This window comes from Amphiura filiformis, chromosome 14 (assembly GCF_039555335.1).
Source record: "Amphiura filiformis chromosome 14, Afil_fr2py, whole genome shotgun sequence".
Lineage (NCBI taxonomy): Eukaryota > Metazoa > Echinodermata > Ophiuroidea > Amphilepidida > Amphiuridae > Amphiura > Amphiura filiformis.
Window position 1 is genome coordinate 44297419 of NC_092641.1, and position 26318 is coordinate 44323736.

Here is a 26318-nt window from a genome sequence, read left to right on the forward strand (position 1 = left end):
CACGCAGGCTGTGAGGGCGCCAGTGGCTGTATTGCATTCGTAGCCAGCAGGGCATACAGTACATGAACCTGATCCTGCTACAGAAAAGTATCCAGTAAGACACGACTGAAAGAGTAAAAAGCAGTACATAGAAATATTTATTAACCCCAAGAGAATTGGCCAAAATGAATATTGTATCCGATTTTGAACCAATCAAGGAGGGTATTAATAAGATCATCTGCAAATGCCAGTTTTACCATGAATAGTTTAAAGCCTAGTCATAATTGGCAATTGAAATGAGCATTTCAAGATGTCAACCAATCTGAAATACTGTTAGATGACCAGTAGTGTCCAGAGGGTTAAACTCTATATTGAATTTGAAAATATAGTTACATGTAGCACAGCACAAACATGGATTACAAACATCCCCACACACACACCCCACCACCCTCCTATACACACCCCTATTTGTAATGACTGGCAAATGATAATCTAGGATATTCCAACAGAGGGCCAAACTGTGGACCTCCTTGATGCCCCCAGTTGATGCCATATAATCCAACTGAGACCTGCCCCTTTACCATCAGCAATACATGGTCTTTACATGTATATTATACAAATACAACATGTTTTGTGGGGAAATAGTCAAAACTTCTGGTCCCGAGGTATTGGATGATTTGACTATTTCCCCGCATGCGCGTAATTACGCAAATGCGGGGAAGTAGTCAAAATACCATACTCGGACGCTGGCGTTATTAACCAATAAAATGTCTGGATTACCTAATAAATATTTATGAGGCAGAATCTGATGATGGTCCATTATTAGGATTGTATTCCCCAATACCACATGCTACAGGTGCATTAGAAAGGCCTTCACAGTCACCCCTCCCCCCAACCCCACCCACACCACACACTCAGTGACAGCTTACCAAGCAGTCTGAATCTGATGGATTGTATTCCCCAATACCACATGCTACAGGTGCATTACAAAGGCCCTCACAGTCACCCCCCCCAACCCCACCCACACCACACACTCAGTGACAGCTTACCAGGCAGTCTGAATCTGATGATGATCCATTATTAGGATTGTATTCCCCAATACCACATGCTACAGGTGCATTAGAAAGGCCTTCACAGTCCCCCCCCCCCCTTACACACAGACCGCTACACCCCACACCACACACTCAGTGACAGCTTACCAGGCAGTCTGAATCTGATGATGATCCATTATTAGGATTGTATTCACCAATACCACATGCTACAGGTGCATTAGAAAGGCCTTCACAGTCACCCCCCCAACCCCACCCACGCCACACACTCAGTGACTGCTTACCAAGCAATCTGAATCTGATGACGATCCATTATTAGGATTGTATTCACCAATACCACATGCTACAGGTGCATTAGAAAGGCCTTCACAGTCACCCCCCCCCAACCCCACCCACACCACACACTCAGTGACAGCTTACCAGGCAGTCTGAATCTGATGATGATCCATTATTAGGATTGTATTCACCAATACCACATACTACAGGTGCATTAGAAAGGCCTTCACAGTCACCCCCGCCCCAACCCCACCCACACCACACACTCAGTGACAGCTTACCAGGCAGTCTGAATCTGATGATGGCCATTATTAGGATTGTACTCCCCCAATACCACATGCTACAGGTGCATTAGAAAGGCCTTCACAGTCACCCCCCGCCCCAACCCCACCCACACCACACACTCAGTGACAGCTTACCAGGCAGTCAGAATCTGATGATGATCCATTATTAGGATTGTACTCCCCAATACCACATGCTACAGGTGCATTTGAAAGGCCTTCGCAGTCACCCCCCTCCCCTTACACACAGACCGCTACACCCCACACCACACACTCAGTGACAGCTTACCAGGCAGTCAGAATCTGATGATGATCCATTTATAGGATTGTGCTCCCCAATACCATATGCTACAGGTGCATTAGAAAGACCCTCACAGTCACACACCTCAACCTCACTCACACCACACACTCAGTGACAGCTTACCAGGCAGTCTGAATCTGATGATGATCCATTATTAGGATTGTATTCCCCAATACCACATGGTACAGGTGCATTACAAAGGCCCTCACACTCACCCCCCCCCACCCCAACCACACCACACACTCAGTGACATCTTACCAGGCAGTCTGAATCTGATGATGATCCATTATTAGGATTGTATTCCCCAATACCACATGGTACAGGTGCATTACAAAGGCCCTCACAGTCACCCCCCTTCCCCCAACCCCACCCACACCACACGCTCAGTGACAGCTTACCAGGCAGTCTGAATCTGATGATGATCCATTATTAGGATTGTATTCCCCAATACCACATGCTATAGGTGCATTAGAAAAGCCTTCACAGCTGAAATCAAATTAAAAAAAACACACATTGATTAATATCTATTTAAAAAAAGTAGATACAACACAATTTTTAGAATGTTCTGCTTCATCAAATCCAATGTTCACTGATGAAAAAATTATATTATTCAGCTATAACACTCAAATAGCAGCCATATACATGTAATGGCTGTGGCAAATTATTGAATTATTACACGATACATACTCAATGAAATAATATTAAAAGTACAATCAATGAACAAAAATTCAAATTTTATAGTTGTAGCTCATACTCAACCGCACTAAACCAAACAACATACATGTATGTGTATCTCACACACCCCCCACACCCCATGCACATGCCCTGGTGGGTTCAGTCTTCACTGACGATGTGTACGCATGATGGTTCCAATTAGGGGTACTTTTCAAGAAATGTCCGCGGAATTTTCGAGGACAAAATTGTTCGCGACTGTCCAAATTAGGGGCGTTTTGGAGCAAAATTTTCCTTGAAATGAAATATAGGGTGTATTTTACCGCTACAGTTTCATTTTTTGTATTTTTTCTGTCCGTTTTTTAGAAAATCCACACAAAAATTGATATGGTATTTTTTCCTGATAAAATTTTCCTCATTTCCCCGTGAAATAGGGGTAAAAATTTAAAAGCGTCCTTGAAATGGTAAAAATAGGGGTATTTATTTTGGAAAAATGTCCTTGATTCCTCGTGATAAGGGGGTGAAATGAAAATGCGTCCTCAAAATGATAAAAATAGGGGATGTATTTGGGGGCAAATTTTCCTTGATTTTGCGCAAAATAGGGGGTCATTTTCAAATCCTGGAACGGTCATACGTCCTACCTTTAAATACAAACTGAACCCACCGGGGCACATGCACCCACCAACATCCACTGATGTACTCCCACACTTATCATTCCACAAAAACTCACCTATTCAAATAGTATGACAACATAATAAAGATATGATAATATGACAACGGGGACTTATGGGTCTTTTGGAAATTGCAGGAGAGCATTATATAGCTCTTAGCCTTCAGGGAGATCTATTTAGAACATTTTGTCACCATTTGGGTTTTTTGACATTATTAATTTCCTGAGACTCCTTTAACATTACCTGAAAATGTGTATTTCCCTTAGATACTTTGTACAGGGAAGATCCAAGCAAAATTTCCTGAAGATTTACATCCCTGTTTTCATTTTCAGTTATATGTATTAAATATTTTTCTCATTGCTGGCAATTTTATATTTTTCAGATGTCGCATCTTGTTCTTTGTATTGCAACATTTCGATTCTATTTTGTTCCCTCTTGTATTTTACCCCTGTAGCTAGCACAGACTAAAGACAAAGAAGACTGGATTAAAACTTTATTGTCATACAATCACACACATCTAATTTTCACACAAAAAAGAAGAAAAAAAATCAATAATTGTCCCATTTTAATTTAATAATACCAGTAGCTCTATTTGCACAGGCTCTATTTGGCTGTTTCATTTGAAATCCATACACCCCTTGTGGAAGACATGTATGTCCTTAATCTCCCATGCTGGGGGTGTAGTTGTCAGATGGAATCACCCATTCTAGTAACCCCATTTGAAATGCACACTCCCTGTGTGGATGAATAAGGGCATATCTTCCATAGTAATTTTTTGTATGTAATTGTAATTTGTAATTATTTCCTTATGTATTTTTCTATTCCAGCCTTGGCTGTAGTTTGTAAAGGCGCTTTGACCTTTAATTAGATAATATGCGCGGTATAAATTGTATATGTATGTATGTATAGGGGGTGTATAGATTTCAACTGGAATAGCCCCAAATGGTATCACCATCACCTCCACTGCAGGTGTACACGGCCTTACAAATTAGAACATCATAATAAAACTGTCACTTATTGATCAAATTAAGGTTAGCAGCTATTTTAAACTAGGTAGTTTACAGCATCTTGCGAATGGTATACGTATAGTGAGCTTTAGCAAACATTGCATTGATCATTTCTTAGCTAGTGTGTAGAAGAATTCAAATATCACAGATATACTTTTGTAGGTCCTGTGGTTCTTGAGTTATGTTGCAAAGAGGGTTGAAACAACAACAGGTATTTTGTAAAACATACGAGTGAAAGAAGTGAAAGAGCTATATCAATGTAATTTTGTCAGTGCAATTACTGGTCCTTATGTACACTATGGTGCAAAAATGGTCTCATAAGTATGTTTACTTTTTTTTACAGGAGCTAGATGTCACTACTTGCCTATGTAACCGCATAACCAGCAAAATGGAGAAAATTGAGGCATGCAGCATGATAAAGTTCCATTTTAAGGGTTGCAGTACCCAGAAAATCTGTGATAAAAATAAAAATTCCTTTTCCAAAAAGCGACAGTGACATATCACAATCACCACCAAAGATAACTTTCATTTCATCATCAATTTTCTAGGCACTGCAACCCTTCAAAAGCAGGATCTTAATAATACTGCTTTCCTCAATTTTCTCAATCTTGCAGTTTATGCGCAGTATTGGGGCAGCGGGTTATTGGCATCTAGTGCCATCCCGTAAAAAAAGCAAACATACCTATGAGACCATTTTTGGACCATAATGTACATAAGGACCAGTGATTGCACTGACAAAATTTCATTGATATAGCTCTTTCACTTCTGGGCGATTTCTAAAACTTTTTGATACCCCCTCGTACATACATGTACCTCATTAACAACAATAAATCAAGCAAGTTTTCAAAGTACCATATGATTTGCAGAATGAACTTTTGCAAAACATCAAAGTGTTATTCCTCAATAATATATTGATTTAGAAAATGAAAATCAATTTGGGGGGGGGGGGCTGCTTCGACCAACAATACCTCATCTACCCTTAACTTCACTAGTTTACTACAATGTATATCATACAAACATGCTTAGTCTTTTGCTAGATAATCTTCTTATACAGCCATTATTATCTTAAGAAACATCCTAATAGGATTTTGACAACTTCCGTACTTGAAAACTGTCATGAAACACGCATGGTTTTACAAGCAAGTTCCCTGCATAAGCATTTAGCGCCTAAGCAAATATTGAGCGTCTATATTTTGCGAGCTATATGTGCATAGCTAGCAGACGTTGCTAGGTTGAAGCACTCTCCAGAATGTACACAGTAAATACAAAGTGAACAAATCAGTGGTATAAGATGTCATTGAGAGCCTATTGTTGGGTAAATATCATGGAGTAATTATTGATTTGAATATGGGGAATTATATAAACCAATAGTTTGGTAAACTTAAGGGTTCATGTTATGCCATGTTAATTGAGTATGGTAACTGATTGTAATTGTAAATGTGACATGATCTGGTCAAGTGGGCCAAATTAAGGCAGCAAATTTGAAATTGAGATCAGGCAAAAATATCTAGCGTAAAAAACAATAAAATACAAAGACAATCAGGGTTATAGCTAACCAAGTTGTTCGGCTATTTAGTAATTTTACTATCCAATTAGAGCGCTGGCTCAGGGCACAATCTTTTTTAAACGAACATGAGGGATCGGAAATAGGCTAGGGGTATAGCCCCTATTTTTTATTTTTTTATTTAAAAAAAAAAAAATTTACACTTTTATGATGAAAAACATTTTTTTAAAGTTTTGGTCGGCACCGACCAGCATACGTGTAGCTATAACCCTGAAGACAATACACATCGCAAACCTTCAGAACTTCAGAACCAGTATGTTAGACCTTTGGTATTCAGTATGATAACCTAGCCTAATGTTGTATGGTAATAATTATAGCAACTCAATTTTCAAAAATGCCTCCTTTGGCCATCATGGAGCACATTAGTGTCACAAATCATAAGATTTAACTCAAGTTATGCCACTGGACATTTGATAAGAAATTGTATGATCTTCTGGCATGATACTTTTACTTCCAAATAAGGAAACCTGGGAAAATGAGGAACCATTAACCATCTTCCACAAATCTTGATACAGAAGTGAGCAAACCAAAACACCAACCAAGTAAACTCCTCAAACCCCTCTCTCCACAATGAACCAAAACGGGTTTTGTTCATAGGACTTTATCAATCTTTTGGTTCGTTCCCTAAAGGGTATTAAACTTGAACACTCCCTACAAAATGAATATGGGGGAAAAGGTCTTTTTGGAAGCTATGGAAGAAAATGCCTTTTTACCCAATAGAAAAAACCCAAAAAAACATGTGAAGTCATGGAAAAAAAACACCTAGATCGAAAATAAGATAATATGGAAAAAATAGCCCTTCTGTAAGTTCTGTACAAACTATATAAAACCCTATAGTATTGAGGTTACAAGAAGATGCCATGCCAATCTTTTTAATGAAAATGGCAAAAAAATGAACTTTAAAAATTATACAAGTGAATCACTGTTTAAACTTTACTTGCTGTTTAAAAATATAGTCACATTCATTTTTAATGGGAGAAATTAGAATGGGGGAAGGAAGGGCAAGAACACACAAAGTGGAGGGATTCATGTACAGTACAGTAATGTTTTTAAGAAAAGTCACTTTTTGTTATTTCTCTGTAGCTTTACACATTTTGTACAATGTATGCATTACTTGTACAGTTTATGACTGAAAAAAAACCTGCAGAGTTTTACAAAGGTTGGTTTACTGCCTATTTATTGTTTCAGTTATGAGTACGGTACCAAGAGTATCCCTGGCTAGGACCTGGAGTGATGGGGTCAACTAATAAAAGGCTGTAAACAAGAAACAGTTGCCATGGGAACTACTAGTTCCTAAGCAGCATATCAACAATGCTTGTGCAACATATACAATAGGACGCAACATAGCATGGCTAAAATGTGTACTCTTCAAATATTATTGAAAATGAACATGGTACAATGTATGTCATTCAATTGTGACTATATAATGAAATGTTTGCTTGATTTCTGTGCAGTTTAAAATTTAAAAAAATACATGACACTACATGAAAAATCATGGGGTTGTTTCACAAAAGAGGAACATCTTTAAAAATTATCCGGAAATGGTTACATTTTTTATTTTTTACAATTTGACATAATATTACTTATTAGTTACCAGGTGGAAAGTTACACCTTAAAATGTTCATTGCCATGTGTAATAAAACAAGTATATTTGGGTATGTTTGCTTGATTGGCTGGATTCCTTTTCAACTAAATTTTCTTTTAAAAAAACCTAGAGATTTTCTGTTTCTACCTAAATGTACATGTAGTGACAGTAGTGTGTATACTGCCCCAAAAATGTATCCTCACATTTAAACAATTTAAGTACCGTAATTTTTAAGACACTAAAACCAAATTACTAAACTGGTTGATAGATGGACAAATTATTATTTTGATATCTCCTTTGGCATGATGCAACTTTATTCCCCAAGCTATGCACATTTGGATGACAAAAGATAAAGCTTCAAAGGTGACAAAATACTTTGATACTTTGGATTCTCACCATAGCATGACAGACTAACACGCCACCAAGTGTCTTTAACTTTAAGAAATTGCTTTTGTTTTAAGTATCAAGATACTTTTTGTACACAGCACGGGCGGCGCCAAAAAAGGTGAAAATGGTGCATCAAATGGCTTCATTTGTGCTTTCATTTTGAAAATTCTCAGACACCCCCTGTTGCGCAAGAACGACAGCCAGCGCTATCGGGCAGCATAACAATTTTCCAAAATTGTGTTGCCCCCCCTAGCAAAATGGCGCCCGCCCTGGTATGCAGTATATGACACGTTTAAATGGAGGTAGATTTGTAAAAAAAAATCTCTGTTTAGATTTTTAAAAGAAAATTGAGTGTAAAGAGAAAACCAACCAAATCCAAATATACTTGTTTTATGACATAATGACAATGAGCATTTTGTGCTGGACAACCACTGTATTTGGTAATTTAGTTATGCAGGTTGACAGTGTGCATTGTGTTATGCCAGGACATGACATAAGAAGTAGGTCTATATCACAAATCAATCAATTATTGATTACCGAATTCACCTCATACCTACGTAAATCTTATTCAAGACAATTGATCCTAGCACAACATGATGTATACAGGTCAATAATAACACTGTGGACATTGCTTGACCATGTCAATTTCAAGGAGCATATGGGTGCTATCTTCACACTCTTCATTTCAGATAGCTTCATTTCTCATAAGCAGTGGCTCCGGAACCAGGGGGGCTGGGGGCCTGGCCCTCTCAATAATTTTGGTGAGGGGGCCCAAGTACCCTAGAACCACCACCCCCAAATAATCTGAGGTCAAAATCATAATTTTAGCTGGTAAAATTCATAATTTTAGGATCAGATTCATAATTATAAGGTAAAATTCATAATTTTCCTATAATTCAAAATGTAAGGTACAATTCATGTAAAAATGTATGCATTTCAAAAGCTTCCTTGGGAGGGGAATACCCCTCCGCTCGAACAGGCCAAAAATTGCCCCCCCCCCCAATATTCAATATCTTCCAGAGCCTATGATAAGACCATCTTAATTAAATCCTGTGTCTTCAAAAATATCCAATGTTGCAAATGTTGGAATAGCAGACAAAAAAAATCACTGCAACAAACTATTATCCTTCTCTTTTATTATTTTTGTGTCCAACGTTTGCAAAAAAAAATCGAAAACTTGAAATCAAATACTGAATTTTGAGTTTTATTTTCGGCTTTTTGTTAAAAAAAATAAGAATAGATAAAAAAAATTGAATTTCTTGATTTTCAATGAGAACTACGCGCACGATTTCACTAACGCGCACGGCAGCTTTGAGACACAGAATTTAATTAAGATGGCCTAAATATTTCTAATCTCTTGTCATTATAGTATGGGAAAAAACACAAAATATCATAAACACTGATTCTTTATTATTTCTTATTTAAAAGCAGTAATTCTGTTTAACGTGGATGTGCACTTGAGACATTGTTTCTTTTGAGGAATTGAGCTTTTTGGATGTATACATACATACTTTGTGATGGTTTTTTTTAATACAAGAAAAGAAAATGCAGATTTGTAAAGCGCCAACCGCATTTTTTTTTTTAATGAATTTTTCAAGTTTTTATTTCACTCATCTTTGCGATTTTAAAAAGGGAACAGTGGTGGCGCCAGAAATTTTTTCGGGGGGAAAAGTGAATGTCAGGGGGGCAAGATTAACGCCTAAAAAGTGGTATTGTTCAGAATTTGTGGATCTTACTGGGGGAAAAACAGGGGGGAAAGAGTTCTGACTGGGGGTATTTCCCCCATTCCCCACCCTGTGGCGCCATCACTGAAAGGAAAGAAACGCTTTGTTGAACCACCATACAAAAGACATGCAATTTTGGACACATGTATTTTTACACTCCTACATGTGTACACCCAGCTTTCAACCACAATGTTTAATAGCACTATACATAGGAGCAAGCTAGTACAGCTACCTGTCTATTATTTAGATTGAATTCTTTCTCTCCTTTCTTGAAAAATAACAGGATTTTTGATAATAAAGTTGCTTTTTTGATCCCCTTTTTATTTTTGGGGAGGAGTTTTTTCTGAAAACTAGTTCAAAGCAGGCCCATCACGATTCCAAAAAAAAGCATAATTTTTTTGGGATGAAACAAAATATATCCTGTTTTGCCAAATAAAAAGAGATAGGCCTATACATCCTAATCCTTTACTTGGTTCTTGAGAGTCCAGGTTTCATTTTTGGTCTATTGATTGATTCTGCCTCTCCTTTCTTGAAAAATCACAGGATTTTTGATATTAAAGTTGCTTTTTTGATCCCCTTTTTTTATTTTTTTGGAGGATATAAAGAGATGTTTACCGTATCCCAATCCTTTACTTAGTTCTTGGGAGTCCAGGTTTCATTTTTGGTCTATTTTTGGAAATATGGGGTAGAAACATGGGTTATGAGGGCTTGAGGGGATGAGTTCCACCCTCAAAAGTTGGAATAACTGCAAAACGAAGGCTCAAGCAATGCCATTTTTGACACTATAATTATAAAGGTTGCTAAGAATACACAAAATTTGCATTATTTGCGGTGCTATTAGCATATTTTAGCTGCGAAAAAGTGCGAATGCATTTTTTTTACATTTGAGTCAAAAATGTATGTTAGGCCTCAGGGAAAAAAATATTGCGTTCCGTGTTCATGTCGAGATTCTTTTCTCATTTAGTGAATATAGTTTCATTTTAAGAAATTTATTTGATTATATTTGAGTGTAACAATACTTTAAATGCACTGTATTACAATAGGCCTGTACAGTATGTATACATACAATGTACCGTATTCATTCCAATAAGCGCCCATACCCCAATAAACGCCCACCCAGAGTATTTTCAATTTGTTTTAGGGTTCCATTAATGTTGAAGTGACTGATAATGTTGATACAGTGAAATCCTGTGTAAACTTGCAATACATTTACTGCATCAGAAATTGAAAAGCTACTAGAACGTCTTGGGACCCTTTTGTAACATAGGTAAATTTGTCTCCGATACACGGCCATTACAAAAATATTAGGAAATACAGGCAAAAAATAAGCACCCACCCAAAATGACTTTGTAAAGCACCCTGGGCGCTTATTGGAATGAATACGGTAGATCAAAATACAATCAAAACTTTTCACTGAAGTCACAAAATTCTCCTTCATTATGGACTAAACTAGTCTGAAATATCTTTGCCCGCGGAAGAGTGCAAATGTTCTTACAAAATACATGTGTGTTCATCTCCCGCTATAAATTTTATGCTTCTGCCACCACTGTCGATCTTATATAACTTGGTCACTTGAGTACCTGTACATGACTTCCTCACGGTAAGTTTAGGGGCCTCCAAATTTGGCCTGGCCAGGGCCCCCAAAAAGGTAAATCCGCCTATCTATGATCAAATCCTTTTGGAAATGCCAATGCCAATTCTCAGTACTTCTAGGTAAATATTACACAATTTTGAATAAATTTAGGTTAAAAGATAGTGCTGTCTCAGTATTTCGTTGAAAGTGAATTAAAACTGGATGTAAGATTGTTTTGTTTGCTATTTCTCCCTTTTCCACTACTAACTCCTGACCAAGAAGGTGATTCCCTTTCAAAAAAGAAAAACAAAAACACTCATTAGGCCAAAAAAAGTAAGTCTGTCTCAGACACATTGGTAAAAAGTAGGCGGTTCTCGAACCATGATCCCCCTGGCTGGGCGGTCAGTAAACTTGTACCTCAGATGACCCCTGGTAACCCCGAAATGAGCTTCCAAAAATTTGGCTCTAAATGTAGACTGTACCCACCAAATTTCATGCCCATCCAACAGTTTTTACTAATTTGACCTCAGATGACCCCTGGTGACCTCAAAATGACCTTCCAAAAATTTGGCTTTAATGTTGACTGTACATACTCACCAAGTTTCATGTCCATCCGACAGTTTTTACTAATTTGACCTCAGATAACCCCTGGATGACCTCAGTGACCTTGACTCACTAACCAATACAAATCGGTTCTGTCTCGGGTAAAGATGCACCCACCCACCAAGTTTGAGGAACGTGTGACCCCTAGTCTCCAAGAAAATAGGCGAAAAGCAAAACCTAACCAAAATGGAACACACATACACCCCACCTACATACATGTAGAAGGAATAACACTATCGCAATATCCCCCTCATGGCTAAAGCCATGGGCATAAAAAGCTAAGTGCAACACTTTTTTTCTTTTATTTATAAGAAAATGAGATATGAGATGTGCGATATACTTTGTTTTAACAGTCAAAGCACAATGTTTACAATGTATGTACTTTTTGATATTCAAATACAGAAACATAGTATACACAATGAATAGTTTTGTTTGTCTCTTTTAAAATCATGGTGATATGTGTACAAAAACAACAACCAAACTGCAAAAAAAAAGACAAAATTGGATCGCGATACGATACTGAAAATATATTTTTTAATTGAACATATGGGGGAAAAAAAAGTAATTTTACGGCCATTGCATAGAGCTAAGCGCTAATTGGAGTTCACATGTGACACGATCAAGGGAAATGAGTCAGATGTCGCTAATATTGATTTCGAGATATTAACAAAGAAAGTGTTAAAATTCTTTTGTTTTATATTGTTTTCAGCGATTGATAAATTGATGTAACTTTGCAAAGAAAGGTTGTATCAACATGGGGTTTTCAGTCTCTGAAAGCCCTAAATGTCCTCGTTAGAAACATGTGAAAAACTCATTTTCGACATGCGACTCATTCCTCTTGATCATGTCACATATACATGTAGCAATTATGCGTGCCGGTGTCTGAGACAGACATTTTTTTTGGTCTTAAATGTATGTATATGTACCAGTACTTACTAGTATCCAGGTGGGCATTCAATACACGCTTCTGCCGTCATGTCAAAATAGTATCCTGATATGCAGTCATTTACACAGTCTACTGTACAGTTACATGAATTGGCTCTTGCACCTGCAACATAAAAGAATGTATGGTAAGTGCATGTTTAGCTGCTTTCTTTTAACCTAGTCAAGAAAGAAATATGGGGACTTTTTTTAAAGTATGTGCTCCCCATCCCTTCCGATTATCTCGATCAATTTTCTACCTTTGCTGAGGAGAAGTTTTTCAAAAATGTTATCTTTACATGATTACTTTCAAGTTTCCTGTCATCTGCCCCCAGGGGGTCACTCCCATTGTGGCCTGTACACCATCCGCGATAATCAACTTTTGAAAAGCACCCTAAACAAGGATTAACCCTTGGCTAAAACGATACCCTAAACAGGGATTTTCAAACCATAAACAGGGATTTATTCCTTGCATCAAAATTCATACCCTAAATTTCATTTCCGCGTATTAGCCATTGCAATTTTGCTACCCTTTTTTCCAATTTTTCATGTTTTTGACACCCTTTTTTTACACGACACGCTGGCGTATCGTGCCTACTCAGGTAAAACTACCCTTTTACACGTTTTCATTATCGTGGATGGTGTACAGGCCACAATGGGAGTGACCCCGGGCATCTGCCACATTTCATTTTGGCCAAAACTTAGTCAAATCTGAAAATTAAGATGGAAATAACCAAAAATCAAAACTCTCAAAATGTCAGACATGCCCTGCTGATAATTTCAGCAGTTTGTCTTTGCGGATGTAGTAAATAATGAAAGGATTCTCTCATCATGATTATCTACCAGTACCTGGTGATTTATACTAAAATTCCCAATTTCTATTCATTTGAATTTCTATTCAACAAACTCAAAATCTTTTCTCAATCTGTTGCAAAAGTTGATCTATGTTAGGCACCAGGAAATTTTTTTAGACCAAATTTCGCGCACCAGTTCAGTTTTAGAAAATTTGCGATTTGCACTATTTGTCCATAATATTCCCAAAATGCGTGCATTTTCCCAAAAAAGCTCTAATTTGCAGTTTTTTTAAATTTTATATATTTTCTCTTCTTTTTTGTCTTTGAATCATTAATAATTTGTCAGCTACAGCCTATTTTCTATACAATACTTTTTTCTGCATGGATTGTATTGCAGATCGCCATGGATTCTTTCAATTTGAGTGAAAACTTACAGTTTTTGGAAAATGAATACTTTAAAAATGGATATCTTGGGAAAAATCTTAAAATTTGCGGCTGAACCTAAAATTCACCAATTTTTTGCACACCACAAATTCTCCCACTGCTTAGGCTATGTAAAACAATTACCAGTTGATTGTCCCCATCTGCTTCCTTTTTTTAGAGATTCTGAGATTTTCTTGTTTCAAATTTTCTTTATTTCAAACCAAAATTTTTTGTAAAAATGTTTCATAAGTTAAGGGATCAGATAGCAACATTGTTTGTACAGCATTTTTTGTGCGACATGAGAGCACATCAGACATCAAATTACATGCTGAATGCCAGGAATGTCCTTCTGATATTAAATAATGTTTTTTGGAATTCGCGATATAAGGCCCTTTCGCACTTGCTTATTAGTTTCCTGTTTACCGCCCGCGTCCAAAGTTGAAACTCTCAAAATAATTAATTATTTCATTTTTATTTCTAATTTTCTCCTGTAAAATAACTTTCAACTATTTCTACTTGCCATTTTCTGACTTTAATAATATCAACAATAATGATGAATGAACAAAGAGTACAACTCCACCTTCACTTATTTATAAAATCAAATATTGTTGTGAAATAATTAAATGCCCACTCTAGTCAAAACGAGTCAATAGTTATGGATTTGGCAATCATAAAAGTTAAGGGGGTACTACACCCCTGTGGTAAATTCGTGACTATTTTTGCATTTTTCTCAAAAAATAATAACACACTGGTAACAAGAGTTATGTACATTATTGGGGCAAGGAATCCAATTACTACACTGAAATGTCAGTGACTCAAGACAAGCGGTTCAGTATATATGATAGGAAATGAGGTACATTCTAGCGGTACCTCTTTTCTTATCATAAAAAATGAACCGCTTGTCCTGGGTCACTGAAATTCCAGTGTAGTAATTGGATTCCTTGCCCCTATAATATATATAACTTTTGTTACCATTGTGTTATTATTTTTTGAAAAAAATGCAAAAATAGGAACAAATTTATCGAGGGGTGTAGTACCCCCTTAACCAAGAGTCAATAGTTGCTTATAATAATTCAAACTAAATAAAGAAAATAAAAGATAATTAATAATTAATAATTAAAAGTCACCTCGTCCCTTTTTCAAAATCTTTAACAGGAAACTAATATCAAGTGCGAAATGCGAATGGCAAATTATTAAAAATTGATATTTTTTATTTTTGATATAAATATCAAATTAAACTTTATAAATATAATATAGGTATGCCAGGCAAACACATTTGCTAGTCAGCCAAATTCGCCGACAATGTCAATGCATTTTTACATAGAAATTTAAAACAACTGGCCGAAGAAAGAAACCTACATAAATATGTTTTCTATACTTCACTTGACCCAAATATATGATTTTTTATGGTGATAAGACACTCGCACATGGAATTTTAGAGGGATTTTGATAGCAGTTCCATTTAAAAAAGCTGCTATCATAATGAGACTAAGAGCTAGAAACACCCCCGAAATGCCGTTTGGGGAATTTTGCTAGCTGAATCTTTTTGACATTGTTTGATGAAAGTCAATCTTTGACAAGATGTAACTTTGCTATGGAAAGTGCTATGAAAAAAAAGGTTTTCAGTTTTGGCTTTGTTTACTCAAGGGCTTTAGTTTGATATATAAAATGATGCAGTTTGATGGCAAATTTGAATTTACCTAGCATACCTATATAATATGTACGATACTAGTCAAAATGAGTTGAAGGTTGCTTGTAATTGTTCAAACTAAATAAAGAAAATAACAGATAATTAATTACTAAAAGTCACCTAGTCCCTTTTTCAAAATCTTTAACAGGACATTAATTAATTGTTTAAAAGTGCGAAGCGAAGGGCCTCATTTGTTTTAAAAAGGCAACAGGAAAAAAGTTTAACAGGCCAGACCGACCGACCCAGGCTTTTGCTTCCCCTAAATGCATACCTTTTGATCCAAACATTAACAACATGCATAATATCCATGCAAGAAGCCATAACGTCCTTAGTTCCATTCGCCTGCTACTACTGCTGCTAGTGCTATGTAAAAATCCAGTATATTCCAGTATTTCCATGTTGTTGATTTGAGCTGTATTTTCTTAATGAGAAGATTATAAAGGCACGGCCTAGAGCCGACCTGGTAAATTCTATATCAAACTTCCATTGAAACGGAGAACTTGTTCTGGTGTATCACAGTCTTTATAGGTAAGCTTAAAGTCAACGTTATATGTATAAAGCTTACGTACTATGTGATAATTGATTATCTCGAGTCGAGTTCTCTTGTCAAAAAGCGGCCAAGTTTCTTCGTAAAAGTACAGTTTCTTCCTTAATATTTTGCTGTGAACTATTTATCACTGTCCGTTACGTCTTTTAAAGCACCATAAATCAAAGAATAATGCTCTATTTCGCGTTAAACTTCTTCGTATCTTTCAATGCTAATTTTGTGTTGTTCTTCGCAATCTTCAATTATCAAAACTTTTACAAGACTTCCTAATTTTGCAACAGGTGCATGTGTTTCTATACTGTTTACAGTAAATTCCCTATTGAGTTATATTTAAATAATTTTATGAAATTTATCCCCATATTTTACAATTTATCACTTTTGTCATGAAGGTTTATATAATACATACTAATTTTGTATCACTTTATGTTATGAATGATAATATGAATGGTAAAATTGTATATAAATATTTTGTTGGCGAGGTAAAAACGCCGATAATTGGACAGCAGATTTCCGAACTTGATTGACGTCATGGCGTTCGATCTCCAAGCAACCTGGGTCTTGGTGGCCTGAATTAAAATATAATTCGTTTACTTGTACATGTAGGATTTGGATTTTGGGTCAACTTTAGTAGACAGGTGGCGCTATTTCATGTTAGATCATAGACCATCAGCACTGAAGTGAGTGAGACCATCAGGATCTCTGGATCACAGTGATAGTGAGAAAGAGAATCCAGGAGAAAATGAAGTTGAATTAATAATGAAAGATGTCAATTGCTTTAAAGAAAGATGCAGGTATACCTGCATAATACGGAGTAACCAATCCAGATCCAGATCCTCTTTCTATGACATTTTTCAGTAGATATCTGTGAAAAAAGCTGGTCCCTAAAATTTCAGTTGATTCCAATTTTGCATCATTTTTTTCGTCACCTAAACTACGATAGTTGCCTAAGTCATTTTTTTGTTATTTAATTCAGAACAAAGTACAAAAATTATGTGGTTCAAATCAAGCATTCATCAGTTAGGCCAAGTAAACAAACAAAACAACTTGTCCCCTCCCGCTTCCCTTTTGAATATTCTTAAATGTTCTTTTTATTTTCTAAACTTTCAGTTATAACTTTTTCATGAAGATGTTTGAGGCGTATTATAATAGCCTTCTATAGCCTTACAAATGTATAGACGAATCCAATTTCACGCATTCCTTTGCCTTAATGGCTGTTAAAGTTGATGGGTCCCCGTCGGCTCAATCCCACCTAAAATGTGAAATAATGCGGCCTTGGAGGGTATTTTAAACTGCATTCTATCACCCGTGTTACACATCACGACAAAAGAATGATGACAGTTTACAACACAAACGAATCTAACATCGATTTTAAGCGGCCTGCGGGGACCCAAAGATGGCCGACCAAATCCTGACCGTGACTTGGCTCATTGGATTCGTCTATAATAAGAAGCACTTCAGGAAAAGTTTGTGAACTGAAAAACACAAGTTTTTCATATGGGAAGTGGGAATCCGTTCGTTAGTCTATCTTTTCTGATTTAATATCGTAAGTTTTTTTGGGGGGGGGAGCAGTGGCGTAACCAGCGGGGGCCGGGGCAAGCCTGGCCACAAAAAAAACTGGGAAGAAGAGCAAAAAAATATGGAAAGGAAAAGGGGCCAAAAAGGGGAAAAAAGACGGAATAGAAAGGGAAGGGAATGAGAAGAAAAGAAAAGAAAAAGGAAAGGGGAAGGAAGAAGAGAAAAGAGGGAAGAAGAGAAAAGGAAAAAAGAAAATAAAAAAGAGGGAAGAATTTTAGTGCAGCTTCAAACAAATCTATTGTGAAATTTATAATCTGAAACACAACGCGGGCCCGTGCCCCTGGACCCCACCCGTTTAACGCTTCTTGGGATTTTTTTAAATCTTCTCTCCCCGGAACTGAAGGTCAGGTCTGGTTACGCCACCGTGGCAGATTCGCAGGAAAATGAATGCCAATGCGAGAGGGCTATCTATCTATAAGATGTTCAGTCGATTCATGGAAGAAAGATTTCTGGCTTAAAGCCCAAACCATCTATGTCCAAATTTACATAATATTATGTTACTCATTTCGGCAACAACTGGACCCCAGTCAGAAGGAACCGGGAACTGGAATACCTTTCAGCCCCCCAATAATCTTCAATAATTTTCAATTTTCACCTCCCCCCATGTTGATAGAAAGAAACTAAGAAACTTTTTACCTAAACCAAAAGCCAAAATATAACTTATTTAGCTTTATTTAAACGTTTTAAAACGTTTTCGTGTTTGCTGGTAGGGACAACCGCCGCAGTGGCGTAACCAGCAGGGGGGCAGGGGCTGGAGCCCCCCCATTTTGAACTCTTGCCCCCTGTTTTCCCCCAAATGAAAAAAAGTTAAAGTAGGCCTACTTCTGAGAGTTATTAATTAACCTCATATCTGGTCATTTTAACCTTAAAAAACACAAATTGCCCCCCTCCCCCAAATGAAAATGTCTAGTTACGCCACTGAACCGCCGTATACGCGTATTTCACACAAAACATGTGCAATTTTAGCCCCAAATCAATGAATTTGAATGTATAAAAGCATGAAGTGCGCGTGGTTACACAAGGTACGAGGGGCGGTCAAAAAGTTCGTAGAACAATTAGGTATGTTACTTTGTCGCACGGTGAAGAATTTGGATTCATTTGCAAGCTTGTTCCTTCAAAACATTACTGCAAAAATATTCGATTTTTGTATCACTCTATATGGGCAGGACACTCTGCAGAGGACGCCTGTACCTGCTTGAAGTCACAGGTACTCCCAGAAATGAACACAGGGTCATCCCCGGGGTCATCACGGAAATTTCTCCAGATGGTGGTGAACATGGTGAAAACTCAAACGAAATTTAACAATGAACAGTTGTTGTAAATGATGATAGTCCTTGATTAACAGCAACGAAATGGTTATAAGAGTTCAATGAGCGTCCTTGAAGATCATACAAGGTCCGAAAGGTGACGTTACCATTAGGGCCTAATGATATTCGTGCCCCTGGTAGCTCCTGGTGGTACAGTGGTATTGATAATGAATAAAGAACTAAACTAGAAACCACAGTTGTGTTTGACCAAACACGAATATCTATGCCCGTGACCGCACCTAATTAACCCCTTCCCCTATTCACAAACGAAAACTTGGTGAGCACCATGTGAAACCCTTTGTTTTAAACTTTCATTTGATATACAATGTAATGCTCATAACACTAGACTGGCCCACACTCTCTCTAATACCCTACCAAGCCTTCACTCTCATTTATACCCCACCAGACCATCACTCTCTCTAAAACACCACCAGACTGGACCACACTCTCTCTGATACCCCACCAGACCCTCACTCTCTCTTATACTCCACCAGAAACTCACTCGCTCTAAAACACCACCAGGCTGACCCATACTCTCTCTAATACCCCACCAAGCCTTCACTCTCTCTTATACTCCACTATACACTCACTCTCTCTAAAACACCACCAGACTGGCCCACACTCTCTCTTATACCCTACCAAGCCTTCACTCTCTCTTATACCCCATCAGAACATCAATCTCTCTAAAACACCACCAGACTGGACCACACTCTCTCTAATACCCCACCAGACCCTCACGCTCTCTTATACTCCACCAGACACTCACTCGCTCTAAAACACCACCAGACTGGCCCACACTCTCTCTCATACCCCACCCACCAGACCCTCACTCTCTCTTATAATCCACCAGACACTCACTCGCTCTAAAACACCACCAGGCTGGCCCATACTCTCTCTAATACCCCACCAAGCCTTAACTCTCTCTTATACTCCACTATACACACACTCTCTCTAAAGCACCACCAGACTGGCCCACACTCTCTCTTATACCCTACCAAGTCTTCACTCTCTCTTATACCCCATTAGACCATCAATCTCTCTAAAACACCACCAGCCTGGACCACACTCTCTCTAATACCCCACCAGACCCTCACTCTCTCTCTCTCTTATACTCCACCAGACACTCACTCGCTCTAAAACACCACCAGACTGGTCCACACTCTCTTTAATACACTACTATTAAGCCATCACTCTCTTTTATACCCCATCAGATCCTCACTCTCTCTTAAACACCACCAGACTTGACCACACTCTCTCTTATACCCCACCCCTTAACCAACCACACCCCTTGTCCTATCATGACAACCTATTGAGGTGATCCAAGGAACCAAAATCAAAATGCCTACACATTCCCTTTTAAGGGAGTTTTTGTCAAGTGTTCAGTTTCCTTGACGTACGATTCAGGCCGTTATCATTGCAAATACAGGTAGCTAACAAAATGCGGCCTATTGCGCTACACTGTGTTAATAGTTTGTACCTAATTTGCAGTTTAAAGCCTTTGAACTTTGACCTCTGGGGTTGCGGCTTTCACAGAATACATCTAGGGTTATGGGCCATCATTGTACCAAGTATGAACCCTGAGGGCGCTGTAGTTCTTGAGCTGGAGATGTTTGAAATTTTACACATAATGATCCCTGTAGCCCATGACCTTTGACCTCTGGGGTCGATGTTACTGCAGAAAATATCTAAGGGTCATGGGTCATCATTGTACCAAGCATGAACCCTGAGGGCGCTATAGTTCTTGAGCTAAAGCGATTTAAAAAATTTAAATATATTGCTCCCTGTAGCCAGTGACCTTTGACCTCTGGGGTCGTGGCTACCATTAGTTACTTCTAGGGGTCATGGGCCATCATTATACTAAGTATGAACCCTGAGGGCGCTGTAGTTCTTGAGCTAGAGCTGTTTGAAATTTTACACATATTGCCCCCTGTAGCCCATGACCTTTGACCTCTGGGGTCGAGGGTACCCTAGGATGTTACTAGGGGTCATGGGCCATCATTGTACCAAATATGGGGCACGAGGCTACTTTAGTTCTTGAGCTAGAGGAGTGCAAAGAAGTGGTCTTAAGAAGGAGAAGGAGGAGAAGCCGAAGACTAAACACAACAAATACAATATCTATGCCCCGTTGCACGGGCATAGATAACGGGCATAGATAACGGGCATAGATAACACGGGCATAGATAACAAGAAAGATGAGATAGCCACAAAATATTACAGGCTCACGCTATGATGAAAGTGTTTTCAACATTAATATATAATCTATTAACATTTGCGTATTCCAGGGTGTCTTCTAGATGGGGTCGAGTCCAGAATCTTCATGTACAAAATTGATACCAGTTGACATATCCAGGTCCATATGCCTTCTATACACTTAAAATGAGGACAGAGACACAATTAATCTAAATTTGGCTAAAGGTGATAAGACATACATTAATCACTGGAATTATGAGTCCATTCAGTGGAAGCACCTGTATAGGCTCCCACCCCTAAGAAGATCATCACTGGGTCACCATAGTGCAAGATCTTCATAGGCTGTTTTCTGAGATCCAGGGAGAGTCTCTCACGCTCTGATGAAAGTGTTTCCAACATTAATATATAATCTATTAACATTTGAGTATTCCAGGGTGTCTTCTAGATTGGGTCGAGTCCAGAATCTTCATGTACAAAATTGATACCAGTTGACATATCCAGGTCCACATGCCTTCTACATGTATACACTTAAAATGAGGACAGAGACACAATTAATCTAAATTTGGCTAAATGTGATAAGACACATAAATTTATCACTGGAATTATGAGTCCATTCAGTGGAAGCACCTGTATATCTCCCACCCCTAAGAAGATCATCACTGGGTCACCATAGTGCAAGATCTTCATAGGCTATTTTCTGAGATCCAGGGAGAGTCTTGATGACAGATTATTTGCCAAATGAAAGTTCATTGAATTTACAGCCATAATATGACAAAGGAGGCGAAAATAAGTTTTTGCAATTTAAAGAGAATTGGCCATTGCTCATTCTAGTGACGCGCTAGTATATGAACAATATTAGTGTGCTTTTTCATTTAATGACATAAAAATTAAAAAATATTGTAAGGAACACTTCAGGTTTTGACTTTTAAAACCTACATTTTGGTCAAGAATGTGCTTGGATAGGTAGTTTTCAACAGATTTAATAACATTCGCATTGCTCATTGAATTGCGTTATCTGTTGACCTAGTGACGAAAAGTGTTTTTAGGGGAGTGATAGCTTTCGTTTGATATGAAAAAAAAGTCTGATTGGATGAAGGGAATTAACACTTGAGGTTTCGACAAAAACCAATCAAAGAGGTCCATTTTTCAGCGCTCCACAGCTCTTCGATGCTATGCATTCAACCGTGTAGTGTGTGTAATCAAGGACTGTAGTGGAAGACAATCACTGCTTGCTTGAGAGCTCTTGGACGAAAATGTGTGCTCAGGTGTATCGAGGTGGAAACGGTTAATATAAGAGAATCGTTTTTGTATAGCCACCTTTCCATATGCATGGTCCTGCACCATATGGTACAGGAGCATGTTCATATACTTATAAATACTTTCAATTAAAGTACATGCTCAGCATATTTGACTGCTTATAAATATTTTTAATTTAAGTATACATGTTCCATGAGCTTAGAAACATGTTCTAGGAGCATGTCTGTCAAACATGCTCCTGGAGCATTCTAAGTCAAACCATCGAGATGTTCAAACATGCTCCTGGAGCACTGAGACGGATATACCTAAGGTATACCTTTAGGTAGGCCTATATTCGTCTCAGCTGGAGCATGTACTTAAATTGAAAATATTGAAGTCAAACATGCTCCTGATGTACCATATGGTCCTGGACCATATTATCGGGCCAAAATCAGACAAAGCGTTCGAGTCATCTCAAAAAGTACGGTTACGTCACCATGGTCACAAAGCCTATTCGCCATTGCACTTCTCTTGCACTTCACCATGCAAGCACCACTTTAAAATTAGTGAATGACAGACTATTGACGCTATATTGATTTGGATAGATGAATTCCGAGTTGAATACATCAAGAAAGAAAATTTCCTTTCTTTTCTTCCATGGAATCCGATATAGGCCTATGCTACTTTTTTTGTATAGTTCATTATGAATGACAGGTAACCACAAACAATGAGATGGTACTTCAAGTTCAACCTCAAAGTGCTTTCATAGAAAAAGTCAGGTGGTCAACAAAAATTGAAAGAAAATAGGAGGTTGTTCAATATAAAGTACGGTAACGCTTTTAATATTCCGATTTATGGTAGAATATTTTAATATTGTAGCAAAATATCTGAGCATAAGTTCTTAATATTGAAAGTCAAAAAGTTGTATATGTTTGGTCAATGTTTAAAAAAAGGCAAACCGCTAATGTTTGCCTATACACAATTTATTTTTGGCAAATTCATGATAGACTTTAAAGCAATTATAAAGTCTAGGCATTTAAAACTTTATGATGGATTTATTTTGCCGTCTTATTCATTTTTGGCCAATTCATAGAAAGATTATTAGCATTCAAATCTTACGGTGGAAATAACTAATTGTTATGCTAAATTTCACTCTATTAGTTAAAATATTCTACGGTTTTGCCTTTTTTTTCACTTAACATTGTTTGAATGTGGAATCACAGAATCTGTGGTGTGGAATGTAAACTTTAATATTTCCAGTAAAATGAAAAGGATTGGGATTGAGCTATGTTTCATGGTAGCAAAATTTCAATTTAGAAGTTTTAAAACCCTGGGACTCTGTGACATCTGGGAAGGAGTTCTGTCCATTTTAATTTCAGCTGAATAACAATAAACCCACCTGGATACTTTGGTTATAATGGAGTTAATATATCGGGGATAATTATGATTGCAAAAAATGCTCAGTTGACCTGAAACATAACAAATTTGGCTGATTACAGGTGTAAAATAATTTTTTTAATGATCGTATATCATACGTATGACTTTAAGACAAAAATACTTTTGATAAAATAATTTTGATTAAATGATGCATGACTATAGCAAGTTCACGTTTTTGCCGGCGGATTTAAATTAACATCTATTTGCTTCTTCATGATATGGAATAAACCTTTCTGGGTTTTGAATAGTCATAAATCATTTATATGTTTCTTTATAATTGTGAAAATATTGCACGAAATCCAAGTGCCGTTTTTTTTTCACTATTTTTGCTATTTACTGTTTTTATTTTTATTAAAAAGCTTTCAAGCATCCTTGATATATCACCATTAATTTTTTATTATTATTATTATTTATTTTAATTATTATTATTTTTTTTTTGCTGGAAATATTTTACAGAATAAACAATAATTGCCCTTTACATTTATAGAGTAATTATTAAATATATTATTTATTAGGCTTAATTTAGAGATGTAAAAAAAGAATGCTAAAACGCCACCAAAAATTGTTACATTAAATAACTTAGGCTATACACCTGTCACGACCAAAAAGTCAACCTATTGCGGACGTGAGAGAGCTACCTCATTTGCATGAAAAATCACGATTGGTTGACCGTTTTATACACGCACGACGTAGATTTTATTTGATTGGTTAGGATTTTGGATCCTTCCCGCCTATCCCGGCGACACGTCTCGTTTGATTGGTTAATATTTTGGATCCTTTGGCGGGAAATTCAGAAGCTATAAATACCCGAAAATCGTTGATATTTTATCACAATTCACCGAACCTCTTTAGCGTTAACATCTCGTCAGAAAAGAAACAAAATAAAATCATCATGTCTGGACGTGGCAAAGGAGGCAAAGCTCGCGCCAAGGGAAAGAGTAGGTCATCCCGTGCTGGTCTGCAGTTTCCAGTTGGTCGTGTACACCGTTTCCTTCGCAAAGGAAACTATGGTGAACGTGTAGGTGCAGGTGCCCCAGTTTACCTCGCAGCCGTCATGGAGTATCTGGCCGCCGAAATCTTGGAATTGGCCGGCAACGCAGCTCGTGACAACAAGAAGTCAAGAATCAACCCACGTCATCTTCAACTCGCTATCCGCAACGACGAAGAGTTGAACAAGTTGCTGAGTGGTGTAACCATTGCCCAAGGCGGTGTTCTTCCCAACATCCAGGCTGTTTTACTGCCAAAGAAGACTGGATCTGGCAAGAAGAGCTCGCAGTCGCTCGAATATTAGACGGTAGAAAAGAAGAAACCCAACGGTCCTTTTCAGGGCCACCCAAATCTTCCAAAAAGAGAGATGACATTGTGTCAATTTTATACTATGCTTACAGTGTATCAGTGTACTATATTATGTGTGTACTAATGTGTTTAAATATTTTATTAAAAATTGCCTATCCACGATGGCGACCTAGAGTGCCTGTCCCAAAATTTTTTTAAAAGCCTTCCAGGCAATCCCAGAGTGCTTAATCGCAGATTTCGTAGTCTTTAGAATGTATTTTTTTACTGTCATGCACCTACAGGCGACATTAGTAAAACAATGCGGCCCGGCAGTTAAGTTGTTATACGCCAAAAAATAATGTCGCCGCTGCCTGTGTTATACGAGACGATAGTGCACGACAGCGGTTAAAAACAATTCACTTCTTGGTCGGACATCGAAGCTGCTGGTCCAGGTTGCTGTGCTCGCTCTTGTGCAAAATGCATAACCATACAAGCTGAAATTTGTGTAGCATGTTGTCCATGGGGATACAGCAGTTAGAAGCCCCCACACTTTAAGAATCATGTAAAAGTCAGCTGTTTATTGACGATTTTAGTCATAAGGCGCGTGAAAGACGATTCCGAGTTTATCGTCCCCCGTCTGCGTCACTTTTTGGAAACCAAAAACATGCACGTCAAATTTTCAAAAATGCCAAAATAAATATTTTCAAAGTATCAGTGTTTTCACCAGTCTTCCAAGTGCTGTTCTCCTAACAAAGCAAAGCTTATCCAAGGAATAAGGTGATGATATAGTTACACCAAGATATTTGTCACTTTCCGTTTTCTCAATAATCTGGTTTGAAACACAATAGCTATTTTTAGCAATTGGAAACATATTTTTGTTTGTAAAACATATAAATTCATACCGGTAACTTGGAAGCAAAACCAGGCTCTTTTCTAACTTTTCTAGTCCCTACCCATATAAAAACCTGTTTATAAATAACATAAATGTGGCTTTAAATCGACACGCATTTTAAGTCAATAATGAAATCCGATGAAATAATGAAAAATGAAGTCACCTCACCAACCCGGGAAAAAAAAGGGACGATAAACTCGGAGTTGACTTTCATGGGCCTAAAGCTCCCCTCTGAAAGCCCCTCCTGAGCCCCCCCAGGAACAGATCCTGGAACATTCAGTTCATACCACAAGGGGTTCACATGACATGTGCAGTGTTTTGTCCGATTTATGTATGGCCAGAGAAGATTCTCATCTTCT

At 37.6% G+C, this 26318-nt stretch overlaps 1 protein-coding gene across 1 annotated transcript; it reads left to right on the forward strand.

Annotated features, from left to right (window-relative positions):
- The first annotated feature begins 24637 nt into the window (after positions 1-24637).
- On the forward strand, positions 24638-25085 carry LOC140169043 (histone H2A-like). The gene has a single exon (XM_072192327.1). It carries the CDS (start codon positions 24685-24687, stop codon positions 25081-25083), a length of 399 nt encoding a protein of 132 aa, XP_072048428.1. The 5' UTR covers positions 24638-24684; the 3' UTR covers positions 25084-25085.
- Positions 25086-26318: the final 1233 nt, after the last annotated feature.

Bases quoted from the DNA above. Each gene is read 5' to 3' on its own strand.
- LOC140169043 (XM_072192327.1), top strand. From the start codon at position 24,685: ATGTCTGGACGTGGCAAAGGAGGCAAAGCTCGCGCCAAGGGAAAGAGT.